General features: G+C 43.9%; 1 protein-coding gene across 1 annotated transcript; it reads left to right on the top strand.

Annotated features, from left to right (window-relative positions):
• Window positions 1-1,190: 1,190 nt before the first annotated feature.
• Window positions 1,191-23,821, top strand: fmn2b (formin 2b). The gene is made up of 20 exons (XM_041963146.1): window positions 1,191-2,857; window positions 4,770-5,020; window positions 9,289-9,467; window positions 9,590-9,740; window positions 10,664-10,675; window positions 11,900-11,949; window positions 12,505-13,502; window positions 15,052-15,196; window positions 15,796-15,883; window positions 16,709-16,770; window positions 17,234-17,325; window positions 17,464-17,593; window positions 18,454-18,600; window positions 19,869-19,928; window positions 20,310-20,430; window positions 20,570-20,662; window positions 21,171-21,222; window positions 22,498-22,647; window positions 22,914-22,995; window positions 23,795-23,821. The coding sequence occupies exons 1-20, from the start codon at window positions 1,191-1,193 to the stop codon at window positions 23,819-23,821; spliced, it is 4,557 nt and encodes a 1,518-aa protein (XP_041819080.1).
• Window positions 23,822-24,523: the final 702 nt, after the last annotated feature.

Here is a 24,523-nt window from a genome sequence, read left to right as displayed (position 1 = left end):
GCAGATATTTCAACATACTGTACTCTCAACGTGGTGCTGAAGTAGATTAGTGAATTAATTGTTGTATTTTGTGAATTTTGTTTGGGTTTGATCACTTTAAGATATGAAAATTTGACATGGGGTATGAAAATTCCTTGTGAACTGTATAATTATTTTATGATGGCCACAGAACACTCACCTGTCTGTTCACTAAGGAGGCGACCGTTAACAAGTACTAGAAAAAATATGGCGTGACTCCCACGGTGTGAGGGAACCTTGGCATTTAAAACATTTTTTATAAGAAAAAATTAAGATGAAAATCAGTTTAAACTGGGTAAGAAATCCATAACTTCCTTTGAAAAATATGGGAATTCAAACCACAACAACTGGACAAACTCCCTCTGCTGAGGAAGACCATGTGATGTGATCGAAAGCTCCAGAACACCAATGAGGGGACCTTATGGTGAGACTGTTTTTTTACTTAAGCTAAATTGATCTTAAAAGTACATCGTGTTTTACAATAAAATAGCTTGAAAAATCTATGAAAAATGAGCTTTTTACACCTAAAACCCTTGTTGAATTAGCATTTTGTTAGATAAAAATAATGTTTGTGTTAACTGTTGAACAGAAAATAAAGAACCAGTATCCTGCAGTGACGGAGAGCTGCAGAGGAGGTCCCTTTATTGAAGTCTAACCCACACTCAGCACTGTGGGTAATGTAGGCAGGAGTCTGTACAGCAGGGTGTACATTTCTATCCCCGCCACCTTCTTTTCCAGCCGGCTTGGCTTTGTGTGCCCATCCCAGTCGCTCTTCATCTCTCCTAGCCTGCCTCCCTGTCTCATCTCCACTGAGCATGCAGTGCCTGCGTCACTTGTTTCAGCAGATGGAGAAGAGGAAGGGGGAGGGGGGTAAGACGGAGAAAGGGGAGGAGGAAAGGGGAGCCGTATCCCTCTTTGCATCAGCGTCAACATCACTGCCACGCCAGCCTTCGTCACCGGAAAACAACGAGGAAGATCATCGCACAACAGAGCTGAAAAAAAACCCACCATCAGCAGCAGCTCCTCCTCCTCCAGACGTGCGGCCACAGATTAGGCTAAAACGCTTCTACCTTCCCCAGGCACAGGCATCTAAGAGCTCCCCCAGGCAGGAGGAGCCCTCCCAGGTATGACCTGAGAGGAGAGGCAAGAAGCCATCGGACGCTCTAACCAACATGGGCAACCAGGAGGCTAAGCAAAAAAAAGCTGCAGCGGCATCGGGTAATGGAAGCTACCCTTCACTGGATGAAGGATGGAGAGAGGGAGGAGGGGACACGACAAAAAAGGGAGGAAAGAAACTCGGTAAGCATGGAGGTAAAGGAGCAGGCAGCAGTGGAGGAGGAGGAGGAGGGGGCACGCAAGGCACAGGACCAGGAAAGAAGAAAAACAAATCTGAGTCCAAGTCCTCTGTTTTCTCCATCCGGAAGAGAAAGGGCAATCTGAAAGGGAAGGGAGACGCATGTTCATCAATAACAGGCTCAAAGGAAGACGTCTTAGCATCTCAACATGACGAGCCGGACGGCACAAAAACACCCGAAATGTCTGCAGATGAGCTCGGACAGTCGGACACCGAGGCTGCTCACCACGAGAAGAAAAAGAAACTGGAGCAAGGCAGGATGGATGGAAGTGGAGGAGCGCAGAGGCAGGAGATGCAGCGGAAAGCCTCGACAGCAGCGACGTCTCCCACAGAGGATGGAGGGCAGAAGGGGGGGAGCTCGGGGTCCGACACAGACATCTACAGCTTCCACTCAGCAGCTGACCACGAGGATTTGCTAGCGGACATCCAGCTCGCCATAAGGCTCCAGCACCAGCAGCATGGGGGAGTTAACTCAATTGTGGAAGCAGAGAAGGGGGGAGACAAGGATTTGAGCTGGGGAGGAGGAGAGGGGAGGAAGAAGCAGAGTAATGGGGTAGTTAAATCAAGTCCTCCTGAGATGCTTGACCTGACCCCAGAATTAGAACTGGGGTCCGATGCCCTGTCATTCCTGGAGACAGGAACTCTCTCTGGCTCTGTCAAGCACATGGAGCAGCCGCCAACACCACACATCCCCCTCCACACTGAGGTGCCCGAGAGGGAGGAGGAGAGAGAAAAGGAGGAGGTGGAGCATCCGGAGCTAAATGGGAAGGGGCAGTGGGAGAGGGAGACAGAAGCCTCTCTTTGTGTTGCCACAGGCACAAAAGACCAGCATGCTTGGCTGCAGCAGCCCCCTCATACAGCCGTCACCATGGCTACTGCTGGGGGGGCAGCAGTCAGCCCGGTTACCATGACAACCAGTGGTAACAGCTTCCCTGAGCTCACATTTGACAGTCATGGGAAAACCCCAGGGGAAAAGGAGGAAGCAGGAGGTGACCCCCGACAGGAGCGTGACAGAGAGCCTGAGGTGGATGTAAATCTCAGTCCTCCACCCACAGACAGCCACAACAGAAGTCCTGAACCCACTGAGGGGCTGAGCTCAGGGACTGTGTTTGGAGAAGGCGAGGGTCAGTTGGGCTCGGGTACCAGCGCAGAGTCCCTCGAGGACTGCCTGAGTGCTGAATCCGAATCCAACCTCTCCGCTGCAGCCAGCACCAGGGCCTCCCCCTCCAATCAGCAGTGCAGCAGGAGGAGCAGTGTGTGCTTCTCCCCACTGCCTCCCCAGGAGAGCCCCACATTGGCCAAACGACTCCTCAGGTCCGCCCACTCATCCAACTCCTCTAGCCCCGTGGTGAAGCCCTACCCTCCCATCTTCCCCTCCTACATCAAGACCACCACCAGACAGCTCAGCTCCCCTGGACAGTCCCCGGCCCTGTCCCCCTCCCACAGTCCCTTGTCCCCGCGCAGAGCCCACCATCACCTCCACAGGTACCTGTGGTGTTGCAGCATGTTTATTATGATTTGAAAGCTTTTGTTTTGCCTTCGACATGACAGTCTGACAGCATGTATGATGGTGTGATGTTAATCAGGGTTGCAGACAAAGTGGATTCAGTTTGTGTGAATGAAGGTAAATTGCAGTTTACTACAACTTGGGACTTATTTACATCATTTTGGGCGTCACTCTTACTGGTAGACAGTCACCAAGATGAGGTCTGAGGATGTGGTGTTGCTAAAAAGAAGTCAAACATGGCAACAAGCCTGATGAGCCTGATGATCTGACACGTTGTAAACAAACCCCCAGTTAGTCAAACTAAGAGACACCGTCCAAATGGACAAAAAAAGGTCAGCATTTCTGTTCAGTGACCATCTATTTTGGTAACTTAAATTATTACTGTTGCTGGCAGATTTAATCAGATGTAGCTAATGTTAGCTCTGTGACTTCTGTGATGTCATTGCCTGGTTCACATCTGAATCTTAAATATGTTTTTGACCACTACTTACATGATAAATGACACAATAAAGGTCTCAGGTCTCTATCCTGACCATTTGATCTGTTGACCAGTTGATCCTCCAGGTAAAAGTCACAGATATAAACGAGCAGCAATGTTCTACTTTTGCTTTTAAAGGACGTTAATATTTCTACAGTGCTGTTAGAAATTTGCTATAAGGCAACACAGAGATTTGATATGTTTTCTTGTTAATATTCTTAAACAGTATTTCACTTTTAGCTAAGAAGTGCTTTGAGGATGAGGATGAATCACTTGGTGCGGCAATCAACGCTCAAATCTGATATAGTAGCAGCTGGGACCAGTGTTACACTGGTTTTCATACGGTGGGTGTTCCAGTCTTGAACAGGGCTTTTCTGATGTCATCTGTAACCCCACCAAATATTGTATATAAACAAACACACTGTTGGATGTGTTTTAAAGAGGTATTTAGATAGTATTCTGAGTATTGCTCTTGATACAGCCCCATGCACACCACTTCAGAATGTGAAAATATCCACAGTGTTTCACATGAGTTATTCTATTTACCAAAAACTGACATTCATCCCTTTACCTTAATCTGATGGCAGTTCAACATAGTCTCATGTCTGAATAAGCACTGTCACTCAGTGCTTGGTCACTGTTGGATATTAGAAAATAGGCAGCAGGATTCACTTTCTAATAGCATTACATAATGAAACTGATGTGACATGTATCAGAGGATTCACTGTGACAAGCAGGGGCAACGATCCCTAATGTTCATGATGGCCACTAATGAATGCTTGAACAGCAAAAGAAGTTTTAAAATCCATCAGAGACATAGCCTGAGAGAGAATATTGCCCGAGTGTGCAGCTCTCCCTGTAGATGTGCTGTCATGGAACAGAAATGTATCAGTGACAGACAGACGAAGCCAGATGCATATACCTGTCCATATCAAAGCATGCAGTAATGTCTTGGATTTCATTACTTTTGGTTTCATTACCATTTGGTTTCATTAAGCTCCACAAAGTGAGAAAATAAACTTGCAAAGACAAAACATCTGTGTGACATGAATTCCATCACAGTTGGCATGATGCTTTTGTTGTTGTCAAAGCAACATAATTGTGTGAAAATGCAGTGCAGGCTTTTCAAAGCAATGCCCCCTCCAGTTGCACTGTAAAAATAATAATAACATATCTTCAACAGCAGTAAGGATTTGTATTTTTTTGTAAAGGAATGAAAACAAAAACACAAATCTGAAACAGCACAGCATCCTTTGAAAAATATTCTGCATTAAAAGTACAAGACTAATACTGAAAAGGGTAGAAAATGCAAGAGCACTGGTTTATTGTATTCTTCTTTTATCGTTATATTGTGATCTAAGTAATCGAGCTACTTTCAAAGTAAAGCTAACTGGAAATGTAAATGTTGACAGGACGATGGCTGAGGGTCACCAAGTCCGTAGGCAGCGCTCTCGGAGCCTCGCCGGGCCTCTGAGTCGCTCGGCCGACTGGACGGAGGAGCTGGAGAGGAGGCTGAGGAGCAGAGAGGAGGATGGAGGAGGCTCTGGGGGGTCACGAGAATATCTGATGGGCTACAGAGGAGGAGGAAGCCAACCCATTTGTGCTACCAGGAGATCCTCCTGTGGACAGGTTGCTACCTGCGGCTTTCAGGATATCTTCACAGGTCAGTACAGACCAGTCTCACTTTCAATTCAGACTATGTTTGATAGGTGTTGTAGATCATATACTAACAATGACGGTGTGTCGCTAAGATAATGGACAGATGTGACCAGCTGATGAGAACAGCTGGGAAATTATGAGTGATCATGCAGCAGAGAAGTGAGGGCTGCATGGTATGAGAAACAAACCACAGGCCTAGACATGCAAGAGGATGAACTTTAGAGCTTCATTCAATATCAGATCAATGCAGGGCAGGTGTGAGTCTGTCCATGAGTCCATGAGCTTTGGCATGCTGCTGGTAGCATTTGCGCAGCAGTTTGCTATCAATAAATGCATTAGGGTATTTTTAGTTGGAGACAAGCTCAACCTTTTTTTCATTGATCGTTGTCTGCTTCACAGTCATATCCTTGTTTTACATCCATCATCTCAAGAAGCAGGATTTAGTCATCTTTAAATGCATTTGAATTTATGAATGGCGGCAGATTGCTGTACAGTTCTGGGCTTTTCTATCAGGGCTGGAAGGTTGGAACACATTGTCTTTGAGGGGTCGGGGGGGGTGTTTAATCAGGTAAAAGTTCAGAGAACACATGCACATGTCTGTCAGTCTAAAACCCCAGTTTACAGCTGATCATGAGTTACATCTCACTATCAATCCCTACTGCCGCCATATCACACATCAAGTATTCTGTCAGCAGGGAGTTAATTTCTTAAAGTGAACTCCACAGATTTAATGTTTGCAGGTGTTGGAGAGTAAAATGTTGTGTAAAGTCTTTAGTGTCTCTGGAGTGATGTCACTTGCCTGCAACTTCCGAATCTGCTTGAGGCTACACTAGCTGCTGCAGCACAACATACCCGAACCTCAGACCGAATGTCGGGGATCAGTTTGCATTGTGGGTAACGTAGACACCAGGGTTTGACAAGAAGGAAGAACGTATGGAATAAAAGAGATGCTATCTCTGGTTCTGCTTCTTTGATTTTTATTCTTTTTAAAAACTGTCTGTTGTGAGTCTGGAAGTGTAAAGTGAAAGCAGTGATACATGACCGGAGCAGTCATTTAAATGTTGTGTATATAAGGAGCTGGGTTTCCATCCACTGGGTGAGAGGATTGAAGAAACCCAGCTCTGGACTGGTATTCACTCTTCTAGCTCTGGTTTTTGTCTCCACCAGCTCCTGTCCACCGTGCGTCTGACAGCGTTACAGGACTGGAGTGTTAAATCAGTGGGTCGCTCTTTTAAACGTCATATATTTGAGGTCTTCACCAACTCCTGTGAGAAATATCTGGCTCTGCAGCTGCCACCAGCTGCTCTCTCACTGTGCCTCTCTTCTGTTTTGGCTGAAAACACCTGCCTGTTACTGCTGGAAGTGACTCTATGAGAGTGGTGAGACTGAACTAAAGCAGTCAAGTTGTGGCCTGGACAGATACAATGAGCTGGGACTGTCTGTGCAGCTCCATAAAGCCAGCAGACTCTGCAGATTGAACTGTTGTTTCGCCATGCTGGACGTGTAAATGAGCAGCTGTTTGCTAACATGCTGTCACATCATGTCAGTGTTGAGATTTAATAAATCAAAATCAGTCTCCCTTCAGCAAAAAGAAAGAAACACAGAGCACTTTTGTACAGTTCCTAATAAGCATCTGTCAGTGTTTGTCATATGACGCTGGTCACCCCGTCCGTCACAGGTTCACCACTGCTCTTCAGTCTGCAGAGTACTCTTCACCGATGTACCACAGAATCACACGTTCATTCAGAAACAGTGATTCATGATGAGAAACTGACAAACGGTACTTTACACAACATAACAGCCATAGCTGCAACATAATGTGATGTTATTGTATTTATATTCTGCATCTGTTCACAAAGACATATAAGATAATATATATGGTTTACAATGTTTAGTAGGCTGTTTACAACAAATATAGGAAGGGAGGGGAAATAAAGGGAGGATGGAGGGTTGGAGGGGGTTCGTTTTTATGAATGAAGAGACCAGCTCCAGAAGAAAGACAGCAGGGTTTTGTTTCACTTCCAAAAGTCTGCAGGCTTCTAAAAGAAGTTGTTAGAACCCAGAGGAGGAGCTGAAGCAGCGAACCTGAAGCTGCACGTTTTCCTGTTTGAGGAGATGGATGCCTTCCTTCATGTCTGCCTCCTGGTAGTTTCATCATCGCCTCCAGCTCCAGCTTTTCCTCGTTCCCCTGCTGCTCTCCTTTCTGGATGTTACCAGTCCGTGTGAGAGCTCTTCCTGGGGGCTCTGGTCTCTCTCTGATGGCTGTTTCTGGAGTTGTATCTTGTCAGTTGGCTCTGTTTCAGAGCTGCCTGCGTTTCAGATGGTGTTGAAGAAAGCTGACGTCCTCTTCCCTCCTCTGGAGGTCGGCCTTTAACTTTCTGTGGTAGCCTTCAGTGATGGGCAGCTTTTTCTCTCTCTGCTTTAGGACCATGATCTTTGCTGTGGTCCTCAACTTTTCTTCCATCTGACTCCTCATGTCCTCCATCTCCCTGCCCTGTTAAACTGCTGTGAGCACAGAAATTCATCTTTGTCATGTCACAGAGTGGGAAACGTGTTGGAGGAGGAGGACAGTCATCTGTTAAGAAAACTGAGTGGAAATCTGTCTTTTGAATATAAAACCTTACTTTAACCATGAAACACATCCTTCATTTATTCTATATGAATTAGAACACTGTGTATCATGAATTAAGATTCAGTACATCTGATTCATTTGTTGTTTGTTGAAAAACAACAGCAGTCTTGTCTCTACGTGTGGTGGCCAATAAAATGTGTCTCCTGGTTTGAACATCTACCTGCTGGCTCTGCTCTCTCTAGCCGTGGGTTAATGCTGATGAGTTCAGTTAACACAGATATTGTAACGTGTATCTGGCGGAAAAATTCCACTGATGACACAAATGTCTCTGTTCAACTTGTGGGTCAGTGAAAAGTGATTTCTGGGTGCTCAGCTCTGGTGAAGCTACTTATATAGAGGGGGGGTCATTGTAGAATAGTCAGTTCATACATCGTAGCAGGCAGCCAAACATTTTACTGCAGACTCTCAGTCATGAAGCTTAAAGACCTCAGTCAGTCTGAATGATCATATACAGAATCTGTTTGACAGTGAAACTAATGAGAGCCTGAAGAAATCCAGCAGAGAACGCTGATCTTTAGTTTCACTCTCAGAAAGTGTTTGTCGACATGATCTAATACACATATAACAACAGACCTACTCCTAAATAAGGCTTCTTCCATTATCGTCACTGATAATAATATGATATTTTTTTGCATTTCAAACCATGAAATGTCCTGAGAAATGTCTGAGCTGAGCTCGTCCATGCAGAGACACTAACTTCCTCAAACATGGGGCCCCATTTGATTTGATTTGATTTGATTTGATTTGAGAATATTAGAAGATTTAGCTCAGTTTGGGGAAATATAGTTTTATAGCTTACGCAAACCACTTTGACTGTTTGTCTAGTGATATAATTTCATAGTTGCCATGGAAACCAGATGCATACAGAGACCAAAAGCTCAGGGACTTCATTTGTATCAACATTTATTGCTATCACTTCTAATAAAGAATGAAACTAACTACAAATACAACTGAGTGAGTTAATACAGACATTTCTGAATGTAATGCGTGCAGTGATGAGGCTCAGTGACTGAAAGAGGACCAGTGTACATGATGAATGTTACATGTTTTAGCCCTTTAACTACAAAACATATGTGCTATACATGGATGATGTGACTTCTTGCTATTAATGAGCTAAAACAGTCCCAATCTCCAGCAGAGGTGGATCAACTACAAAGAGAGTAGAGACGTAACGGGCACACACAAAGAGAAACAAACAATAAAAACTAAAGAAAAATATCATTCTTTGCAATTATCTCAATGACTGGAGGCCAAAAGCATCTCTAATTTGTTATGGGGTCTTAATTTTACCCACAATTACTGAGTGTGCATTTCCAAAGAGTTTTTCTAATCATTTCAGGAGAAGATGTGTCTGCCTGTTAGATAATATCATAACTTGAGCTGGTGCATCCTAAATGAAAGCAGGCAGAGACACCGTAAGCATGATCTTAGAGGGAAGGTTTTCCATTTTAAAATTAAGTTTTGCAGGATTCAAACTGGAAAAGTCAAACCGTAAAATCTTGAGCTCATAGTGGGACTTACTTTGTTTGTAATGATTGAATGAATCAATCGGTTTTACTATGCCTAAGGACTTGTGGTTCCCAGGATGCCACTAAAACAAGCATGCACTGAAGCCTTTGTTTTCATCACTGGCCGTCCAGGTCGAACTCTCCTGGAGAAGCTGTTCCTGCAGCAGCAGCAGGAGGAGCCGGAGGAGGCTGAGAGGCTCTGCTCCAGGATCCTGGCCATGGGTCTCCTGCTGCCTTTCACTGACTGCTTCAGGGAGCAGCTGGGAGGCAGCACCGCCCAGCTCACCTCCACAGCGTCAGCCAAGTTTGATGTATGTAGTCAAACACGTCACGTGTTTCCCCGCCTTCATGCACACATTGTTTGTTATTATAAGTTAATGGAGGCCAATTCACGAGGATTTGTGTTTAAACTTTATTCTCATTTTTTCTCCAGCATGACCAGCTGTATACATGGGCAGCAGTCAATCAGCCAACTCACTCCCTGGATCCTCTTGAGGGGAAGCTACCTGGGCAGCTGAAGGGCCCCTGGCCTCCAGCCAGGCCAGGCGGAGACAGTAGGACTGGACTCAAACCCACAGAGGCAGGTGAGAACAACATCTGCTCTGCTCTGCTTTTTTTCTAATCTGTAGCTGTCTCTCTGCTGTCAGTAAATAATTGCCATGAATGGGACATTTATGACTTTAAAAGGGATAACCCTTTGAGATTTCTTCAAAATCTGTATCCACTGATCCTTTTTTGACCAGTGCTGTCCCCACTTTTCATTTGTGAGTTAACACTAACATACAGCATATTACAGTATACTTTATGTTAGAGGTCTAACAGGTTAAGCCCTAATCGTTGGAAAACTTGTGTCCTGTTTGTTCCTGAGTTGTCCTTTATTCTTCAGTTGGTCAAAGTTCAACAGCTCTATAGTTTATTAATCAAGTTGTTGTATCTGATTTCTTTACAGAAGTGTAAAAATCAAAGTTTGTGGTTATAGGAGAAGTTAGTTAACAGTGTTTCTATCCACCTGTCACATGCAACGTCTTGAGCTCCACAAGCTGAGATTTGTATTGACCATCTTATCTCACTCTTTGAAAGCATAATAAACATCATATATTCTTTTCTAACCATAAAAAAACCAAAACATTTCCACAACATAAATGTGTTGATCAGGTTTATGAGATTCTTGGTGGCATAGTCTTTTACTCTGTATGTCTATTTACAGAGTGTGTTTTCTTTCACTCTGGAGATGTATATTACCTTGTTTTCAGTCTCTCAGTGTCTAAAAGGGGAAGTAGAACATACAGCAGGGAGGTGAAAAGGCAGAGTGTTGGCTGGTAGGAGAGGGAGTGTTATTACTGGTGTCAAAGCTTGAATAGCCATGTGTTTAAAACTCACTGATGCCTGATCTCCATTCAGGTTCATGCAAAGACCCTGACCTTTATCTTTCTTTCTTATCCTTTTTCCTGTTTTCCTATCTTCATCTGACTGGGGGTTCCCCATCTTCTTGTTTTGCCGTTTTTAGAGGACAATCAAGGTGAGTCATCATTTCTGTATATTGTGGGAGAATTTGCAAACACTGGCACATTGGCATGTTGTTAGGCCTCAGGCTGCCTGTTTGATATCATCTCCATGGTGGGTGGAGGGTCCCAGCTGGTGATGTAACCAGCAGTGTTGGTTTCCGCTTTGGCCCCTAACTCTAGTTTATACTTTGTCCAATCTGTTTTAGCACAATTGCTGCGCTGTTTTAGTGGCTTTATTTGTGCAGATGTGCACATAGGCTTCTCCAAATACATATGAAGCTCTTTTACTTTGTGTAAAAGTGTGAGACATTCTGCAGGGTCAACGCAGTGACGAAGACTTCAGGCTGGTGAACATTCAGAACAACTTTGAAAGGGTATAGCTTGAGGTGTGCAGCATATATGAAGTGCTGAATATGCAAAACGTTACTCAAATTATATTCAAATACATTGGCCAAACCCACGTGCGCCTCCAAATGAAACATGTGCTTGTGTTTTCACTTGCAGTTAGCTTCAATATGATGAAGCCGCATTAGTTCATCATATTTTTTTTTTTGTTTTGTCTCATCTAAAGTCTGTATTTGTCAGAATAGCAACAATAATAAATTAGTTACCCTCAATGAAGCAAAGCTGGTTTAGACTCACTCAATAAAATCATTTATGTACCCTTCACTGCACTCAGCCTCAAAAGCTTAAGTTCACAGAGCAACCATGCTGCTGTAACTTGGATATTGTATTTTGTCGTTTGAGATGTGAGCTGGCAGATATTTTCAGCCATGCGTTTCTGTATGTAGCATGCCCTCAGCCACACTGTCCACTGTATTTGGATTTTCAAACGCACATTAATATAAATGTAATCCATGCATCGACACATCAGAGCCAGCACTGCATTGTATGTCACAAACTCTAGTGTGTAGGCTAACTGTGTTTTACTGGATCACATTTAATCACCATCTTAAAGAGTAACTTACTGTCCCCTGATAAACTTTTAAAGAGACAGTTACAATTTCTTTTGACCCAGTGAAAAGGTGAATATGATGCTTATGGTAACTGGCTGTTGGCAGTATCACTGGGACATACTGGTAGTGAGTCAGATGCCCACCAATCGATCAATGTGATGCCTGACCGGCATGTAAACTGTACGGAAATTTGATCAACCTATGTAATATCTTGTGCACGTTGTGAAAAGTGTCTCCACTGTGCTGTGTTGTGCTGACCTGCTGATGTGTCTGTTTGCTCAGAACACCATGCAGCCATCGTAGGTTTGAGGCAACAACAGGAGAGCCAAGAGGTCAGTCGCTTTCATTTTCTCAACTCTACCTCAAGTTATTTTCAGCAAAATGTCAGCAGAAAACAGAGTACACAGAGGACAAAGTCAAGTCTGTACAATTTTGTGCAACAGTTTGTGCAGCCCTTGAGATCTCCCACCATTAGTTGTGCTACAACATGATCCTAAAACAGAACAGTGTCATAGTTTTTCCCTGAACTACTTCATGGTGTCTACAGTGTACACAGAAGCCGAGCATGTCTATCACCTTCACCAACCTGAGTTTAGCTGGCTAGCACTCAGCTTTTTTCCCTTCAAACATTATGAATCTACTCCCAAATTCTCAATTTTCTCCATAGAAGAGTAGCCCCCAGTGCTCTGTCGTAGGTTTGTGTTGTAGACATTCATCCTGTATTTTTCTATAGCCTGTATCCTCTGTGGCTTTATTTGGCTCATGAGGTCAGTGATCATTTCTTAGAGGAAGCGATTCTTCATTTGCTGATTCCAAAAGCACATTTTCCTAAAAAGAACGCTTCTCTCATTTTTTTGCCATAGCTCATCACTTTTTTTTATTTGCAGGAGGAATGTGTCCTTCCTTCAACAAAACTGAAAGAAAAACACGTCAACGTCATCCAACAGCTGGAACAGACCATAGAAGACCTCAGGACTAAGATTGCTGAGCTGGAGCGACAGCCCCCTCTGCTGGACAGAGACAGTATGAAAGCCACCCCCTCCACCACAGACAGGGAGTGTGGTGGAGAGGAGAGCCTGCTGAGGGTGGTGTGTGATGCTCACCTGCAGACTGAAACGGCTCATGCTCTGGGCTGCCTGGAGGCCAAGTCAGTGCAGACCTCCCCCATGGATGACAGCTTTAAGTTCAAAGTGCCTTGTAGTGAGCCGGGCGAAGCGAACGGCTTCCTGCAGCCTCCACCCAGGCAGGATGGCTTCCAGTGTTCATGTCAGCTGCAGCCTCCTCCGCCTCCACCACCCCTTCCAGGAGGAGCAGTGCCTGCTCATCTTGTGCCAGGACAGACTGTGGCACCTCCTCCTCCACCACCACCTCCTCCACCACCATTACCAGGGGGGTCAATGTCAGCTCCTCCTCCTCCACCACCATTACCTCCTGGTTCAGCAGTTCTTCCACCTCCACCCCCGCCACCTCCACCACTTCCTGGTGGCATTGCCCCACCCCCACCTCCTCCTCCTCCTCTCCCTGGTGGCATTGCTCCACCTCCTCCTCCTCCTCCGCTTCCTGGCGGCCTTGCTCCACCCCCACCACCTCCTCCTCCTCTCCCTGGTGGCATTGCTCCACCTCCTCCTCCATTGCCAGGAATGGGAGGCCCACCTCCACCACCACCACCACCACCACCACCTCCAGGCTGTGGACTTCCTCCACCAGGAGCCATCTGTGTTCCTCCAGCTCCTCCAGGGGCTCTGGGCTCCCTGCCTCCTCCTTTGCCACTGGGGCTCTACGCTCTGGGTCTGACCCAGGAGAAACCACCCAGGAAGGCTGTGGTGGAGCCTCCCAGACCCATGAAGCCCCTCTACTGGACCAGGATCCAGCTGCACAGCAAAAAGTAAAGATGCTGTAGCTGAGATAGCTCAAGATGATGGTGCTGATTGGTTAAAGTTACTCATATTTTGAGCCCAAACATGATTCTTCATAGTGGAGGAAATTGTGAAAACATCTGATGCAACAGAAGGCTGCAGTTCAAAGACCGGGTCTGATCTGATCTGAGTTTGGTGCTTAAATCTTTAATGGTGTTGACTAAAAACACCTGTAGACATGATAACCTAAAACATAAGGTTGGCATTATTCTATATTTTTCTTATTTTCAACAATTCCCATGTGCAGACCCAAAGTGACAATGTTTTAATCTGTCTCTTGATATTTTTTGACCTGCTGAAGACTTACATCTTCACAAACACCTCACAAATGTAGTTTCATTAAAAAAAAAAAAAAAGGCTCAAGGCTGATTCCTAAAACAGCTGGTTGTTTGGTCGTTCGTTGCAAACAGGAGGAAATAGTGCATTTGTTGGGGACTATTTTGAGCAGTGGATTAATCCTCCAGTGAATATTTGGGGTAGTAGGATGGTGTTTGCAGGACTGGGCCAAAATAGACTACAGTGTGTGTGTTAATGGTAATGAAGACACATGTCACAGAGTGCAGCAGCGTCACTGATGTGTTTCTAGTAGTTTGCTGTAGTATAGTGTAGTATACTGTACTAGGCTTTGACAATACTTCCGCAGGATACGATGATTGTTGGTTTTGGTCTGCACATGGGATTTGATTAATAGTAGAAAAATATAGAACCTCAAAGCCTCATCATTTAACTCAAGAGGTAACAGTTTGTCCATGTTTTCTCAGACAGTGTTTGTTTTGGTTAAATGCAAAGGTGAGCATTTCTGACAGCTCCAGACAACAGAAAAAGTTCCTTTTAGCCACGTCTATGTCTACTTTTGTGAACTCTGATCACCTTACATTTCAGAGCCTCCTCCCTGCACTTGAACTCACCCCCTATCTGACATGTTTTAAAGATTGTTTCAAAGTCCACATCCTTGATAATGAGGTAAAGTAAGTTTAGCAAAAAAGATTTACTTTCGACAAGTGAATTCTGTCATGTGATGTGCTTCAGAAAACGTTGGGCCATGATGTGATTAATGTTGGTTTGAAGGAGTAAAACATGTCAAACCATGCACACGGTTTAAAGAACAGAGCCTGCTCAAACCTACCCCCCCAGCATCGCAGTCCTCGGACCTATTAGAGCTAAAATACATCCCTTTGAATATTAGAACAAAAAGCATGTTACAAATTCCTTGAGGAACAAGCCGTTTCCTTAAATTTTCAGACTAAATGCGATTGGAAGAACATGATGTAATACACAGACTTGTTCTATGTTCTGCAAAGCGGTGTGAACTGTGTCGTACTCTAATGCTCAGAAAGGATTTTAGCACATCATGATGTTCATCAGATGTTATCAGATTTCCTGTTGATTATTGATCCCATTCACACTTCATACAAATCTGTGCAAACTGTAACACCATTCTGAGGCCAGAAAGACTCAGGAGGATGACCGTACTTTACTGCTGAACACCTGTCATCTGCCCTCTTTTGTGTTCCTCAGGGAGGTTTCTTCTTCGCTGGTGTGGGAGAATATTGAGGAGCCTGACGTGGACTTCGAGGAGTTTGTAGAGCTGTTCTCTAAAACAGCTGTGAAGGAGAAGAAGCAGCCGCTCTCTGACACGATCACCAAGTCCAAGGCTAAACAGGTCTGTGGGCTTGCGTGCACCAGTACTGCTGACACATTTCTAAGGGCAGCAGCCAGTCATAGATCTTTAACCTATTCATTTCTTCATGACTTTCTCAAAAGGTTGATATGGTATGATTGATGTTATACTTCTATCACATACAGACTCCATATCATACATACAGTATGAAGAATTTCCATAATCATGTATGATATTTTAAGATATTGCACTGTGCAGTATTTGTATCTGCAAAATATATAACTTCTGTGGATATTCATGGTGCCCAGAGGATGATTTCTGTCCATTTTTCTGACCTTTTGGGTATTTTTGTCCTTTCTACACTACGATAACGTGGAGCGTAATGTGTTATGCAGTCAGCCTTGAGAGTTTCAGTCCTGTTACTATGCCGTCATTAATTATACATATTATTTATCTGTCATTGTCAGCTGTTATTAGTTTGACAGCCATTTTACAGTTACAGCGTAAACTTTAGTATCATATCAGTGAAAATGCAGCAACTCAGATGCTCAGCAGCATGGCATGTGACACACAGGATGTGCTGCAGTGGCATAGCTACATGTTAGCATTTGACTGTGGCCTCATATTTGTGTGTTTTACAGGTTATGAAGCTCCTAAACAACAAGCGTTCTCAGGCGGTAGGAATCCTCATGTCCTCCCTGCACCTTGACATGAAAGATATCCAGCATGGTGAGTTTGTTAGCGTTAGTTACTTGTGATAGCTTTATATTTACGCACGGTTAAACAGGGTTCATATGGCTCATTGAACGTCAGGACTTTAGGTCGGTGTATGCCACCTGAGGTCCAGAGAAAAGATTTTTAATTTTTAATTTTATTCACGTTATTGATCCCAAACTGGGAAATTATTCTCTGCATTTCACCCATCACTGATTTACTGAAACACACACATGCACATGCAACATGCAGTGAGACACACAGGAGCAGTGGGCTACCGCATCAGGCGGGGAGCATATTTGGGGGTTAAGTGCCTTGCTCAAGGCACATCAGCCGGCTAATGGATACTCCACCACACCCAAGTTTCTCTGCCAGTCCGGTGGGGGAAATCGAACCGGCGACCCTCCGGTCACAAGCCGCTTCTCCAACCTCTAGGCCACAGCTGCCCACTATCTGTCAAAACAAGTCATTGCATCTCATATTGAGATGTCAGAACCTATTTAGGGTAAAGTTATTCTGCTCAAATGAATTTTTAAATCCACTCAAGGAACCTCATATAACTACCATGAAGGCAAAAGTATGTTTTTTCCGCGCTGGCTGGCAGGATTGAGCGATATGCACATGTTTCTGTGTGATGCTCTGTGCTTCTGTTTCTGATATTTTGTTTTGCATGTCATCACAACCTTTTAGCAGAGAGTCAGTACACATGAATGTGTTTTTTCCTGAAGTGTGAGAATGAAAGTTCAGAGTGTTCATAATTAATTCATAATTAGAGAACGTAGTTACTGAATGAAGTGATTAGCAGTCGTGACCTGTGACCTCTCCCTCTCTGTCTTTAAGCCGTCCTGAACTTGGACAACACAGTAGTTGATCTGGAGACACTGCAGGCGCTGTATGAAAATGTGAGCAACACACACTCTCCACAGTCACGTTCTCTGACTTGTCTCGACTTTAACAGAATCAGAATCAATCCGAGAGCTTTGGGAGCGTGTCAGGGTCTGAGACCCTGAAAGCCCCAAAGTTTAAAATGTTTCTCTCACCCTGGATGCTCAAAAAAACAAGGAAGTTAGCTATTGTAGTTTGACTTGCTAACACAGTCAGCAGTTGCAGTTGCTACTGATTAAGCTACTTCACAATACCACTGATTGTCACTATTAGCTTTGAAAATGACATTTTTTTCTCAGAGTCAAAACTCTGGACACACAGACATGATACATAACCTTTCAGAGACGACATTATCTTTACCTTTGCTTTATCCCCATGATGAATAAGCTTTTGTCTGAGTTTGAATCCCCTTGGGGAGTTCAGGATGAACTGTGTGAATGTGGACACAGCTGGAGTCGGTCTTTTGTGTCTCACCCTCAGAGAGCACAACAGGAAGAGCTGGACAAGATCGAAAAGCACATCAAGTCCTCAAAAGACAAGGAGAACGCCAAACCTCTGGATAAACCTGAGCAGTGAGTTGGTGCTCTTCCTCTGGTAGTCCGTTAGTAATGAGCAGACGTAACGGTGCATGCTGCGTGTCGTTCTGTGAAGAGAACCAGAGACTGAGTGGAGACGATCTGACGCAGCTGGTTCCTCCTCTCGTGTTGCAGATTTCTCTACCAGCTCTCCCTCATCCCAAACTTCTCTGGCAGAGTCTTCTGCATCCTCTTCCAGTCCAGCTTCTCTGAGTGCATGTCGTCCATAATGAGAAAACTGGACATACTGCAGAGGTTATGCAAGGTGGGTCAAACTCTAAACACAGGATGAAGGCTGTAGGGATTATGAGGCGAATGTGGCTTGGTTGGTACTGTAAGATGAGTCTCAACAAGAGAGAATTAATTACGCTACTTTTCAGTCGTCATGCACCTACATCTAACCTTGTGACAGCACCACTCGGACTTTACACCTCTCCACAGTGCTCAGACTTGAAATGATTTGAACATATCATTGTTTGCTTTAAATTTTTCTATTGTCAGATTACAGCTGACTGAGAATCTTTAATGTAAAGACAGATTCTGTAAAAGAAATCTACCTAATTTTTAAATAAGTGGTTTTGTGATGGTTTAATAATTTGGGAAATCCGTATTTCTCAAAATATTAATAATCTGTATTTACACAGTTTATGGTTTCAGGGAAACTCGCATGCTGGAACTATTTCTTGACCAGCCTCAGTGTCTGTACAGGCCTGATGATGCTAAAACTGGTAACCTAACTGTGATGGCCAGACTGCACACAATCACTGCACAGAACTACCTCTCTGGCTGTTTTTAACATTTAACCAAACAAGAATCAAACATGGAGTATCAGCACTGAGCTGAGCTCTCAGTGGTGACACTGACCCAGCTTCTCTGGATTTAGGGAATTTCTCCATTGTGAGATCAAAGTCTTATCTTATCTTCAGTCTTCGGCTGAATCTGCAACATGGTGCTCTCTCCTTCATGTTTAAACAAACAATAGCTCCTGGAGATTTGGTATGAATGTTTCCAAAAACTATTTGCCTGCCTTCTGTGGAAAGCATCTCTTAAACATGATTAAACTTTTTAGCATTTCTTACACTGATTTCTCCTCACTCTGACTTTGCATCTCTGTCTCCTCTGCAGGTGTTGCAGGACAGTGAGACAGTGAAGCGGGTTCTAGGTCTGATTCTGGCCTTTGGTAACTTCATGAACGGTGGTAATCGAACCAGGGGCCAAGCTGATGGCTTCACCCTCGACATCCTGCCCAAGCTCAAAGATGTCAAGAGCAGCGTGAGTAAAGAGTGAAAGATGTTAAAGTGCTGCTCCTTTACCCTGGACCTCGGGCCTTACATCCCTTTGTTAGATTTGTGCATTTTAAAACATGACAATATGCAGTTTCCATCCACCTTTATCTCATTTGTAGTGTTGCTTGGTGCTTTGTTCTATGAGTCATGAACTAATCTTACTCAACACAAATTTCCTTTGCTCGTTATCTAACCAGAAAGGAGGGCATCTCTGTCTGTCTGTGTGTCTCTCTGACTGTCCTCTGAATCTCTCAGCAACCATTAATCCGATCAACTTCACACTTGGCGGGTATGTTGCTGAGGACCAGAGGAAGTGCGGTGGTGAATCTGAAGTAGTTAGGATAAGCTGTTATCAGGAAAGCTGAGAGTTTTTGCCTGCAGAGCCAAAGAGCCTGAGCAGTTCTAGACATAGCAGTTTAAAGACAATCAGTGGCTACGTCACACCCACACCCCCGTAGAGAGAGGGTCAGGGGTATGTGTTGGTTACACCTAAAGAGGCCTCAGTGAACATGCAGTGGTTGACCTAATGTTATTAAGCTAATGCTAACTAGCGTCCATCAGCTACACTGTGAGGTAGCAGGCGAGCTTCAGCATGAATTCATGAGTTTTATCAGTAGTAGTAGTAGATTTCATTCATTCACTGTTCCGTCTGGATGAAGAGCTTCACTCAGATTTCAATTACAGGGCTTTTGCTTTAAGCAGCTCCAGCAAATGCTGATAAAGTTTGTCTACAATCACATTTTTGAATGTCGTATTTTGACATTTTTGGTGTAAAAGCAGTGACACAGTGCCTGTCAGCTCTGTTGACAGTGATGTGAAAGGTGGTGGTCTAGTCACTGGTGGACTTTGGAGGATCACCGCAGCCCCCTGCTGCTCCCATACTGGGAAATAAAAGCAGCGATAGTGCCTCCTGGATACCCCTATGATAGACAAAACTTGACAAATTGTCCTGTTTGGTGCCCTTCCAGTGGAGTAAATGTGATGCAGGGCCATACAGGCTTCCCTATATGCTAGAAAATATGCTGGCCTCGACGTGCCACTAAATAGTGAAAAAATAGTTCCCTGTGTGTTTTTATTACAGAGAAGTACTAGTATTACAGCAACACCTTTGCTGTAAGTCATATTCCTCCTCCTCGTGTTTCCTGTCTCTGTCTGCACTTCCTCTCAAATGGTGTACAGCTCTTGCTGTCGCTCACATGGGAGTGAACCACTGGAACACTACTCCACTCCTGATTTTCTTTTCTCCACATGCAGGACAGCATGAAAAGCCTCCTGTCTTATGTTGTTGCATACTACCTCAGGCACTTCGATGAAGTAAGCTTTTCAGTTATTATACTTCCTCCTGTACTGTAACTCTTAGACTCTTGTCTTTGTCCTTTGCTTATGTTGTCTGTAAACTCAGTCAGTCTTCCTCTAATACGAAGCTCATTCAGATCTACTAGAAACAAAAAAGTAAAGCCAAGATAAGAAGCACAGTCTGTCTAATAACACACATAATACACACATCCTGTATGCAAATTCTTTTCCAGCATATTTCCACATCCCTCTAGTGTTGCTTCACACCTAGTATCTATTACATTGTCAGCCGTTAAATTAAGGAAGATGTTTGTGATGGTCCTAAAAGAGTAACAGAGATTTCAAAATGTCCTGATTGTTAATGTGTGTGTGTGCGTCTGCCTGTCTGTCCATCACCAGGATGCTGGTAGAGAGACATGTGTGTACCCGCTTCCTGAGCCTCACGACCTGTTCCAGGCTTCACAGATGAAGTTTGAAGACTTTCAGAAAGACCTGATTCGTCTCAGGAAGGACTTGAGAGGTATCACATGCACGCACACACACACCCACACACACACCCTTGGTAACTATATACTGTATTAACCATACTGTATTATCTGTCTACCTGTATTTTACATGATATTTGCTGACTGTCATTTTTGTCTCTATCATGTCATCAGCGTGTACATCAGAAGTGGAAAAGGTGTGCAAGGTTTCAGATGAGGATAGCTTGCAGCCTTTCAAAGACAAGATGGACGAATTCCTTGCACAAGGTAACTGACTGCACAGCCCGTTAGCCTGAGGAAATGCTTTCACATTAGACAAATCTGCACCTAACCATTTATGTCCAGTGCTAACGTTCAGCACCAATGCAGGAAGTGGTGTGTCCTCGCTGTAGGGAGGCAGAAAGGGAGGGTGAGGAATTCACATCCTGTCACAGATTTCCTATTAATGCTGATGATGATGGGGTTGGACAAAACTATAGATGGATTACAACCGTGATGAAAAAAACCTTGTGGCTTTCTTATAGACGAAACATCTGTATATCTTTTTTGCTGACAGGACACATCCCATTGCAAGCGAGGTCAAACATCACTCTTTATGTTAGGAGTTGTTTAACCACAAAAAGGAGTAAATACATTTTCATGTGTCTGACATCTGTTAGTGTAAAGCTTACAGGACAGACTGCTGGACAGCAGTTTCCAACAACAAATCTAAACTAAATACTTTCTGATGTTTCATCTTTTGTATTGATTGATTATTTTATTCTGTCTTTCTTAGCAAAAAGTGAACTGGAGACCCTGGAGGCTCAGCTCAGCAGCACTCACAAACTGTAAGAACCCTTTTCTGCTTGATTTCAACTGTTCACATGACCGAGAGCGTTCGTACCAGTGATCACTGAGGACAGCTGTGAGCTTTACATATGACACACAAGAGTCAGACAATCCAAAGGGTGTGCATTATTTCCTGTTAGCAGCACGCTGAGTTATTATCAGCACTCGTCAAAATGAAGCCTCACTGCTAGAAGGCTTATGGTTTCAGTTGTAACCAGGCAACAGCTTCCCCTACTTGTTGAGTGGTAAAGTAAGAGTTATTCTGAAGTAGTGAGCGCATTACAGTTTGTCATGAATTCTTCTTCTTTCTCATTATATCTAGCAGTGGTGGAAGAAGTACTTGACTTTACTAAAAGAACCAGTACAGGTCCTGCATTTCAATAATGTCTAAAAATGAATATAGTCCTGAGGGGAACTGTCTCTGTGGTGGAACAGCTAACATCAGGCACCTGTTTGATATAAGGGGTCACAAGCCCTAAATATTGGGAACTACTCGGTTAATCTTGAACAATGCATTGTATTTTATTTATTAAAATTTGTCATTTTTAAATGTAAAATAATTTCAATTCAACCTCCAGCTGTCAGATAAATGTAGAGCAGTAAAAATTGTAATGCGACATTAATGAAAAAATTTACTTAAGTACAGTGCTTGAGTAAATGGACTTTTTTACTCTGCACCATTGGGATTTGGGCTTCATTGCATATGTCATATGACAAGTTCTTTTCCCAAGTCAAGTTCAAATCAAACTTTCCGGATCCACTTAGTCACAACGCATGATGCAAATTGCATCACCTGCCCATAAATCATGAGCACGTCTGCGTCCATTGGTGGTATATATTCATTACTGCTGGGTCTAAATGAACTTCACTTCTCTTATAGGGATATTTTTTAACCGTGTTTGTTTTGATTGACAGGTCTGTCAACCTATGCGGTAGCTGTGGTGGTTACTGTTTGCTTGGCCCCCTTCAGTTCCACATACAACACTATAAGTTTTGGGCTCCACTAAGTGACAAATATGCTTGTCAGCATAAACTCAAATTACAGCTTCTAAAGTCCTTTCAGGTGTCGCCGGGACATCATGCACATTACACCGTGTTTCTCCACAGTCTAGAGGCCAGTGGAAATGAGGCTGTAGGTCTCCTGGTCTTCACAGTTACTCAGAGTGTGCCGTCACTGAAACGTCTGCACAGTTGAACTTTTGGCTCCAGTCTCTCTGCTCGTGGAAAAACAGGGAATGCCAGTAAGTGAACTTATGATCCTTGTATCCTGTCAGGTTCCTGGAGCTCACCGTGTTCTTCTCAGTGAAGGCCAAGGCAGGAGAGAAGGAGGTCTCACCCAACACCGTCTTCTGCATCTGGCATGAGTTCTCCTCTGACTTCAAGGACCAGTGGAAGAGGGAGAACAAAGCCATTCTCAAGGAGAGGTACAGTAACACATGCTGATCTAGGACCTGCTGTTGTTATTCTTTCCTTCTTTCTTCCTTTCTTTTGGTTTTAAAGGTCTTGTGTGGAGGATTTAGTTATAGTATATCTTAGACATACTAAACGTTCTACTGGAAATAAATAAGTAAAAGTAAAAGGTAAAATACCTTGAATGCCAAATTAAGACCAGCCAGATGGATTACCACCATGACACTCATTAAGCTGGTGTATTATATTCATATCCTCATTAACATTGTATGCTCTGCAGGTTAAAAGCAGCAGAAGAGTGCTTCCGACAGGCCAAGGAGAAGGCTGCCTACAGTGTCAAACCCAAACACGCCTCCGGCATCGTAAGTTCACCTTTGACCCCTGTTTGTGATTCAAGGAACAATAATGATAAAGTAATAAAACAGCAACACCAGTGTTGCCGTGCAGCTAACGAACAATTTAAGCTCCAGTATCACAATAACATTGAACCTTCACCTCAGCTAAATATCCACAGACAGTATGGATTGTGAAAAACAGAGCAACCAAACATGTTGATAACAGGCAGCATTTCATCCACTCATGACAAACTTCAAGATGATAAGCTAACATGTGGCCATAATATTGTGTATGAAAGCACAAAGGCAGGTAAAACAGGCCTCCCTCACACACACACACACACACACACACACACTGAAAGCACTCATTAAACTGAACTTTAACTGCTCTGCTTGCTTTTTTCTCCGTCTCATTTTTCATCTGCAGGACTAATGAACACTAATTTGCTGCAGCTACTCACTCAGTTGTTGCGTAAGGGAAGAAGTAGCTGGTGAAAGTGACATGGCTAACTCGCTATCACTGATCTGCAGAGTCTCTCGAACAGTTAATGTTAGGGAACATAGCAGTCAGTGGTCGTTAATCACGGGGCAGGCATTGGAGGCAGCAAACCCCAGACTTCCACTGGGAATGTGAGAGTGTGAAAGTTAAAATGACTTCTGAGCACCACTGTCTCTCTGTCAGTGGTTAACCTAAATGTTAATTGGTTCTTGCTTCACGATGAAGACAGACTTTCATTTTAAATCCCCTACTCTTGTTTGCACTGTTTATAGTAAGATGATAGACAGCTATAACGCACCTAACCTGTATAATGTGTCCTTTCCACAGAAAGCCAAGCTTGGCATGAAGATTTGACTCAGTGGACTAGTTTTCCCCGACTTTGGGCACCAGCAGTGAGTCAGCGACAAGGGAGTTTGAAGAGGACTGAAGAGAAAGATGATGGACAAATGTGGACGCATGTACGTGCAGCTGAGCCTACTCTGGACATCTCGTTTCATTTATTTATTTTTCCAGTTTGATCAGTTTTGCCTGCTGGTAGCCTGTTGCCTTACGTTGCCGTCTTCTCCAGCCGTCTGAATCCAACACAGTTATGAAAGGTTGCTGCTGCAGGGCCACCGGCCACAAGGAACCATGTGCTGTTGGGATCACCACAACCCCGACACATCACATACAGCATACTGTACATCAGCACACTGTGTGCAGCCTACACACCTACGTTTAAATAAAATAAGGAATGTCTCATTTATCAGCAGAATGGTAAAGGCAAACAGTAAACCTACCCTTTTTTAAGGAGCAATAAAGCACCTTGAGCACCCACTCCCCCTCAATCTCTCTTCATTAACAGACCAACAGCTTCGTAAAAGATGTGATGTGATGAAGACTGCTGACTGAGGCACTGGCACAAGGTACAATGACCATCACCTTTAGTGCTGCTGCAGAAAAAAATCGCAGGTCCCAGAGTTCTGTAAATTACTCATTTATTGACCACGGGGGGGCAAACACACCACGGACAGGTAACAGTCATAAATACAACAGATAACAGGTGCATCTGTTTAC

Source organism: Chelmon rostratus, chromosome 21, assembly GCF_017976325.1.
Source record: "Chelmon rostratus isolate fCheRos1 chromosome 21, fCheRos1.pri, whole genome shotgun sequence".
NCBI classification, from domain to species: Eukaryota; Metazoa; Chordata; class Actinopteri; order Chaetodontiformes; family Chaetodontidae; genus Chelmon; species Chelmon rostratus.
The sequence above is the reverse complement of the archived record's forward strand: the minus strand, read 5'-3'. Positions and strand labels throughout refer to the sequence as shown.